At 36.4% G+C, this 7,876-nt stretch overlaps 1 protein-coding gene across 1 annotated transcript; it reads left to right on the top strand.

Annotated features, from left to right (window-relative positions):
- Positions 1–422: 422 nt before the first annotated feature.
- On the top strand, positions 423–7,236 carry LOC134247928 (E3 ubiquitin-protein ligase SH3RF3-like; the record flags this gene model as incomplete). Its single annotated transcript, XM_062730325.1, has 6 exons — positions 423–637; positions 1,482–1,629; positions 2,999–3,063; positions 3,178–3,345; positions 6,344–6,998; positions 7,118–7,236. Coding segments are annotated over 6 exons (1,302 nt in total), but the record flags the coding sequence as incomplete, so codon positions are not given.
- Between the last annotated feature and the right edge of the window lie 640 nt (positions 7,237–7,876).

The following is a 7,876-nucleotide window of genomic DNA, read 5'->3' as shown; positions in this document are numbered from 1 at the left end:
CAAAAGTATAGATTATATATGCACAACATGCATTCAGTTATGAATATTTATTGTATCTTTATCATAAGGACTTAAAATTTGATCAAAATATGATGTATTTTAGCCATTTGAAGAAATGTTTACATTTTGTTCTCACAGCACTAAAGGTGGCCGTACATCCCCCTTAATGTTTAGCTCAATGTTCTTGTAATTTGTTTATATTGTATTTTGGATTGTAAATATTGTGTAATGGGTATAATTTCTGCATTGGTCCAATTTTGTAATTCATTCAATTAAAAAAAATCAGAAATGTGCAAATCTGTATTCATACATGTATCAAAAAAGTTTGAATGCCAAAATATTAAAGCTTAAGTCACTTAGTGAATAAAAAAAAGATATTTACACTGCAGAATTATCCTATATGTACTCACTGTTTATAATGTAATCTCTTCTCTTGCTATATTGTACATGCTTTCCTTCTCTATAATCACCTTGTGTTGTGTCCCCTCTCTTACAGTTTGGGTGGAGGTGATCTTCTGTCACCCCCTAACACCCAGTTTCTTAACCCCGCCTCTTTGGCGGGGCAACTCCCACAACAGAAGCGACATTCATTTACTGCCACGCAGGACACGCCCACTCAATACCAACATAACCGCAGGTAAACATTTGGTCAAGTACTGCTCATACAGGAGGTAAATATTAAGTCAGTACTGAAAACGTGTCTCACTCTGATATGCCAGCTTTAATTATACATTGTCTGTCAAAGTCAGAATTGTTCAAGGTAGGAGATAAGTAAGCTGCTTTTAACTTATTGTGATACTTGTAGAAAAGCCTCAGATTAGTTTTCAGTTATATAGTATCTAAGTGTGTAGGTATACACTGTGGAGAGTTTTTCTGATACACGTTTACAGCAATTTAGCAGTAAATTCCAAAATTAATATATTTATTTAAAAAAAAAACCAAACAAACAAGTCATCCACTCAAAGGCTTTTGGTAACAAAAGGTATAATGGAATGTTTCTCTTTTATGTGGTGTGTGTAAAGTATAATGCATGATTTGCATGCTAGATGCTTTATTTTATATCTGACCATTTTGAGTCATAAGTCTATATGCATATACATGTATTAGCTTGCGACATTTTACCACATTTAGCATGTACATTCTACTAGGAGAATAGTTTCTTTTCTCCTATCTGTGTATACTACATGTATTAAAATATTCATATACCATTCACTTGGTTAATTCAGCCTTTGGAGAAGCCAAATTTTTTAACAGATAATAGGAATAGGAGTAGAATATGTGAATAATTAACAGATACCAAGCTTTTAGAGGGGGATGCATATAAGATAAGAAATAATATCTGAAGTGACAAAATAGTGAAGTCATAAATCTAAGGACTTTACAATGCTTGATCTTAAGATCTCTGGATTGTCTGCCCAGATTTTCTCAACCAGAGAGCTACAGATCTGCAGTTGTATTTGGAGAAATCTTTTCTTTTATAGATCTCTAGAGCTGAGCAGCAAAGGAAATCTAGTGATCCCACCAACATCTGTATCAGGTCAAGTGAGATCCCCGCCCCCTCTTCCAAGGACAGGGCCAGAGAGGCCCCTCAATGTCACAGACCAGGCAGGGGGAGGCAGCAGGGAGAAGGTACAGGTTTTAAAAGGATCGCCCTAAATTAATGCTTCTGACCCAAGTAGTGCATTTGGACAAACAAACTATATTTCAAATTACGTGATGATCATTGATCAGGGTTCGACACTAACGGTAGACCGGCGGCCCGAGTCCACCAAAAAATTGGAAGGTCCACCAAATGTTCAGGACTAGGTGGACCGTCGGTCCACTTAAAATTTAAACACCATATTTAAAGACAGTGAAATTCCAGAATTTCTTTTTCTTTAAATCGAAATCCCTAACTCAAATTATTAATTCCTCCATACCTTTATTATACAAGAATTAAAAATACATGTAAATAATGTTTAGGTAATGAGGTGGGGGGGGGGGGGCAAGTACATGTAAAATTGATAACTCCAATATTAACAATAATATTGAGACGCAAGAGCATTCAACATGGACCTTGAATAAACATGAAAAATCCGTGCCAAATTAGCCAGTCTCTCCCCTATTTACGAAATGCACAGACAGGTGTGAAAATTAAACTGGGTAACAGGAAATCGCTTCACGTCTGAACGCACACAGTTGGAGATAATTAGAATTGATTGACAGCTGCATTTATGCATTGTTTTTTGTTTTTTTTGTTTTTTATATAGATGTTCAAACAGGCATAATTTACATTAAATGAACTATTAACTGCAGTTTCATTTTCTTTTCTTGATATACATATTATATCACTACTAATTTGAATAAATAATAAATTTAGAAAATAACTAATTAATACAGATACATGTACCTATGTCAGTTTTGCACTGTAGTAATTGTAAAATAAATTATCTAGCCATGGATACATGAAAAATTCACTTGTTTAATAATTGAACAAATTAATTAATAATTGGAGTTTTAAATTTCATCTACCTGTGGAAGTGAAATAAATGAAGGTTTTCACCATTGTAACTTAATGATTATTAAAATATTTCTTTGGTTTATAGATTAATCGTTTTTTTTTAAGTTTTAAAATATTTCTGGAAAAAAAATCTGACTAGTCCTTAATATTAATTTGATTCTGTTGACTTGTTAGATTTGTGCTTTATTGGTCTGTCTGGAATCGATATATACATGTATTACAGTTAGTTTTAATTAACGCCTTGTGTAATGATTCATTCATTAAATTCAAACATTTATAAAGGTCCACCAGATATTAAGAAGGTCCACCAATAATTTTTGACAAGTGGACCTGCGGTCCACCAAGGTAAAAAAGTTAAGGTCGAACCCTGTTGATCATATTTACCATTATAGAATGCAAGCATTTTAGCATTACATGTGTATTGCATATCAGTACGTAGAATATTTTTCAAGTTTAAATGTAGTACATGTATTTTGATATTCATGATATTCATTGTAGACATCTAGTAGGGGAGCTTCATTACTGCAAGAAGGCACCAGAGTGGGGTCTTCTAAAACCAAAATGTAAGTATGGGAATAGGAAAAATGTTCAGATAAGAATGTGAAGATGTATATCAACTTGACAGTAGATACCGGTACATAATTTATTTGCATTGAATGTTGACCTTCCATTCTTAGCTTTGTTGCCTTGTATCACTACAAACCCCAGAAAGAGGATGAGGTTGAATTAAGAAAGGGAGATTACTACAGTGTGATAGAGGCCTGTCTAGATGGATGGTTCAAAGGTCGATGTCTCAAGACTGGCAAAGCTGGGGTCTTCCCTGGAAATTATGTACAGCAAGCCAGGTTTGTTACCTGTAGTTTTAGACCTTCAGTTGTTTGCTGAAAGTGTAATTTATGAATATTGTTCAAGAAGTTTAAACTCATTTTTAATACTTTTTAGCTCACCTGAGCCGAAGGCTCAAGTGAGCTTTTCTGATCACATTTAGTCCGTCGTCCGTCTGTCTGTCTGTCCGTCCATCTGTCCATCTGTAAACTTTTCATATTTTCAACTTCTTCTCAAGAACCACTGGGCCAATTTTGACCAAACTTGGTACAAAGCATCCTTGGGTAAAGGGGAATTTAAATTGTTAAAATGAAGGGACATATCCCCTCGTAAGGGGAGATAATCAAGAAAAGCGAAAAATAGGGTTGGGTCATTAAAAAATCTTCTTCTCAAGAACCACTGGGCCAGTAAAGCTGAAACTTATGTGGAAGCATCCTGGGGTAGCGTAGATTCTAAATTGTTCAAATCATGACCCCTGGTGGTAGGGCGGGGCCACAATGGGGAATCAGTGTTTTACATAGAAATATATAGGAAAAATCTTTGAAAATCTTCTTCTTAAGAACCACTGGGCCAGTAAAGCTGAAACTTATGTGGAAGCATCCTGGGGTAGTGTAAATTCTAAATTGTTCAAATCATGACCCCCGGGGGTAGGGCGGGGCCACAATGGGGAATCAATGTTTTACATAGAAATATATAGGAAAAATCTTTGAAAATCTTCTTCTCAAGAACCACTGGGCCAGAAAAGCTGAAACTTATGTGGAAGCATCCTGGGGTAGTGTAGATTCTAAATTGTTCAAATCATGACCCCCGGGGGTAGGACGGGGCCACAATGGGGAATCAGTGTTTTACATAGAAATATATAGGAAAAATCTTTGAAAATCTTCTTCTCAAGAACCACTGGGTCAGAAAAGCTGAAACTTATGTGGAAGCATTCTAGGGTAGTGTAGATTCTAAATTGTTCAAATCATGACCCCCGGGGGTAGGACGGGGCCACAATGGGGAATCAGTGTTTTACATAGAGATATATAGGAAAAATCTTTGAAAATCTTCTTCTCAAGAACCACTGGGTCAGAAAAGCTGAAACTTATGTGGAGGCATTCTAGGGTAGTGTAGATTCTAAATTGTTCAAACCATGACCCCCGGGGCTAGGGCGGGGCCACAATGGGGAATCAAAGTTTTACATTGAAATATATAGGAAAAATCGTTGAAAATCTTCTTCTCAAGAACCACTGAGCCAGAGAAGCTGAAACTTATTTGGAAGCATCCTGGGGTAGTGTAGATTCTAAATTGTTCAAATCATGACCCCTGGGAACTGGGCGGGGCCACAATGGGGAATCAATGTTTTACATAGAAATATATAGAAAAAATCTGAAAATCAAAACTGAAACTTATTTGGAAGCATACTGGGGTAGTGTAGATTTCAAATTGTTTAAATTATGATAAGTGGGAAGGGTGGGGTCACAATATGTATTACAAGGGGGAAATCTGGTAAAGAACAGAATGGACAAAGCTTCTCAGGTGAGCGATGTGGCCCATGGGCCTCTTGCTTGTTTTTTGTCTCGCCTGCGACGAATGTCGCGAAGCGAGACATAGCGACCATAGATTCCGTCGTCGTCGTCGTCGTCGGCGTCCAACTTTTGGTTAACCCAAATGTCAAAGTTTTATAAACTGCAATAACTTTCTCAAATTTTATTCAGTCTTCTTGAAATTTGGACACAATATTCAGTATGGATAAAAATTTATATCCCAAGTATGATTTTGAAAAAAAAAATTCAAATTTTTACGTATTTTTTCCTTAAGTTGGACTTAGTTTTTTCATGATAATTTATGGTGAAGACCTATATTCCAGCAACTATAAGTTATAGGGATATGATAATTAGTCAGTGGATACATCATGGGTAACCACAAACGTCAGTACCAGAATTAGGTCATCTTGACCTACATTTTTCTGCATGAGTGACTTTGGTTAAATTTTTGGTGGAGGTCCATATCTCAGCATCTATAACTTATAATGGCATGATGATTTGTCATTGTACAGGTTATAAGTAACCAACAACATCAGTACCAGAATTAGGTCATTTTGACCTACATTTTTCTGCATGAATGACTTTGGTTAAATTGATAATGGAGGTTCATATTTCAGCAACTATAACTTATAGTGGCATAATAGTTAGTCAGTGGATACATCATGGGTAACCACAAACGCCTGTACCAGAATTAGGTCATCTTGACCTACATTTTTCCGCATGAGTGACTTTGCATAAATTTATGGTGGAGGTCCATATCTCAGCAACTATAACTTATAGTGGCATGATAATTTGTCAGTGGATACATCATGGGTAACCACAAACGCCTGTACCAGAATTAGGTCATCTTGACCTACATTTTTCCGCATGAGTGACTTTGCATAAATTTATGGTGGAGGTCCATATCTCAGCAACTATAACTTATAGTGGCATGATAATTTGTCAGTCTACACATCATGGGTAACCAACAATATCAGTACCATAATTAGGTAATCTTCACCTACATTTTCTGCATGAATGACTTGATACATATACAGTGGATTTGATTTCAAAATGCAAGTTCAAATTATTGCGACTCATAACACGTTGCAATATTCGCAATAATAAAAACATCACAATAATTTGTGAATTTACAGGGTATATGTATATATATATAAATGCCAATATAATCGCCAAGGGATTAGATATTAAGTCAGCTGTTCCATTTCTTTATTATTGTATTTTTGAGTTATTCCTTCTGAAATGTCAATAAATGCTTCAGTTTATCAGACAATCATTTCTTACTAACCACAGCGACAGCAGGCGAGACACAGGGTTGCGGGCAACCCTTACGTACTTTTTTTTTATACCAACTGAATTCATCCCTTCTGATTGGACTGGAAAATTAAAAAAGTTATGAAGACTTCGATATTGTCTTTGAATGATAAAATTGCCCCCAAAAATCTATCACTAGAAATTACCAGTTTAATAAACATGGGGTTTTATTTTTTAGGTCTCCTTCTGCTGGTGGTTTACCCAATAATGTCCAGAATTTACGTGCCAAAACATCATCATCCAACTCAAAGTCTTCGTCAAGGCAAGAAATGTCATCCAGACCAGAACAGGCAATTTCTGCCAGGCAAGACAACAGTGCTTCACATAAACAGGGGACTCACAACTCCAGACTGGATGGTCCGCCGTCATCATCATCCAGACAAGAACAGTCTGCCATCTCCAAACCTGTACCTACGTCGTCATTAAGTTCATCATCCGGGTCACAGGTGCCCCCTGTCAAGTCTTCTCACAAACCTCACCTCCCTCCCCCCTCCTCGGCCTCACTGTCCACAGAGGCTAACCCTGACAGAATCTTAAACTCACAAATGTCGTCCACATCTCATACTGCAGATCATTTATCATCACAGGCTAGAAGTGTTCCTAAACCTGTCTATGTCAAAGCAGCATCCAAAATGAGTCCTTTAAGAACCACTTCATCTGATGTGCAGGGATTTGCAGCTAACGCAGTGGTTATACCACCTAACTCGGTGATCAGTAAAACAGGACCAGTGGTTGGAGTCAATGGACCAGGATCTTTGGTCCCCAGTGTACAGATAACAGATCCTGTGGGAGCCTCTGGGGAGTCTTCATCATCAAACAAGGTACACGATAATGTACATTGTCATTATTCAAAAAGGCAAATTCTGCTGTAGCAGCAAGGATATTATTTTCAGACTCAATGAATTAGATAATAAGATGATTTGTACCTGTAAATATTTTAGAGAGAGAAAAGAGAGAAAGAAAAGTTAAGCCTTGTAAAGAGACTGACTTCTGGGAAGGGTAGGAAGGCCAGGTCCACCCCAGACAGTGAGGGAGCCTTACCCTCGGGAAAAGTAGCTCATACAAGGTAAAATAGCATACGAAAGACACTAATGCACACATAGGATACATTTGCTCATAAAAGGAAAATAGCACATACAAGATGTAATAGCACATAAATGTACAAGGTATAACTTGCTACATATGTGTATATACAGTAACTCTGAATTCTTCTAATTTAGGTAAGATTATTATTTTATATACATGCATAATTAATTTTTCAATTCATTTAAGAAACCTGCAACTTAAGCATATATTTCCTAGATACCAAACATAAAACTTTTTTCACAATGTTTGGAGATGCTAGATTTATAAATATGTTTTCTGTTGGAATTGTAAATTTTCTAAAGTTCCATAGGTTTTGAAAGTACATGTGTATATTATCTATTTTACTATCATATAAATAAATCTATGACAGACAGAACATCAAACAGAACCTCAATTTGACAGATAATTTTTTGTAGGTCTGGTATTTCAATCCCATCCCGAGGTGGCCACGTCTGTAGAAGGCCAACATGTTAAGACTGGATCTTTTGATTCCTCTGTACACCCTCCTCTCGTGTTAAAACATCACAAACAAAAGTCCCTCAGTCGAGAAAAGTAAGTTCCTCAGTCAAAAGATTTCAAAAACAAAAAGCCTCCATGGAGAAAAGTAAATGTTTGAAAAAAAAAC

Source organism: Saccostrea cucullata, unplaced genomic scaffold (genome assembly GCF_032062105.1).
Source record: "Saccostrea cucullata isolate Sc308-1 unplaced genomic scaffold, CSIRO_AGI_Scuc_v1 ctg20588, whole genome shotgun sequence".
Classification (NCBI taxonomy): domain Eukaryota; kingdom Metazoa; phylum Mollusca; class Bivalvia; order Ostreida; family Ostreidae; genus Saccostrea; species Saccostrea cuccullata.
Note: the sequence above shows the minus strand (reverse complement) of the source record. Positions and strands in the feature narration are given on the sequence as shown.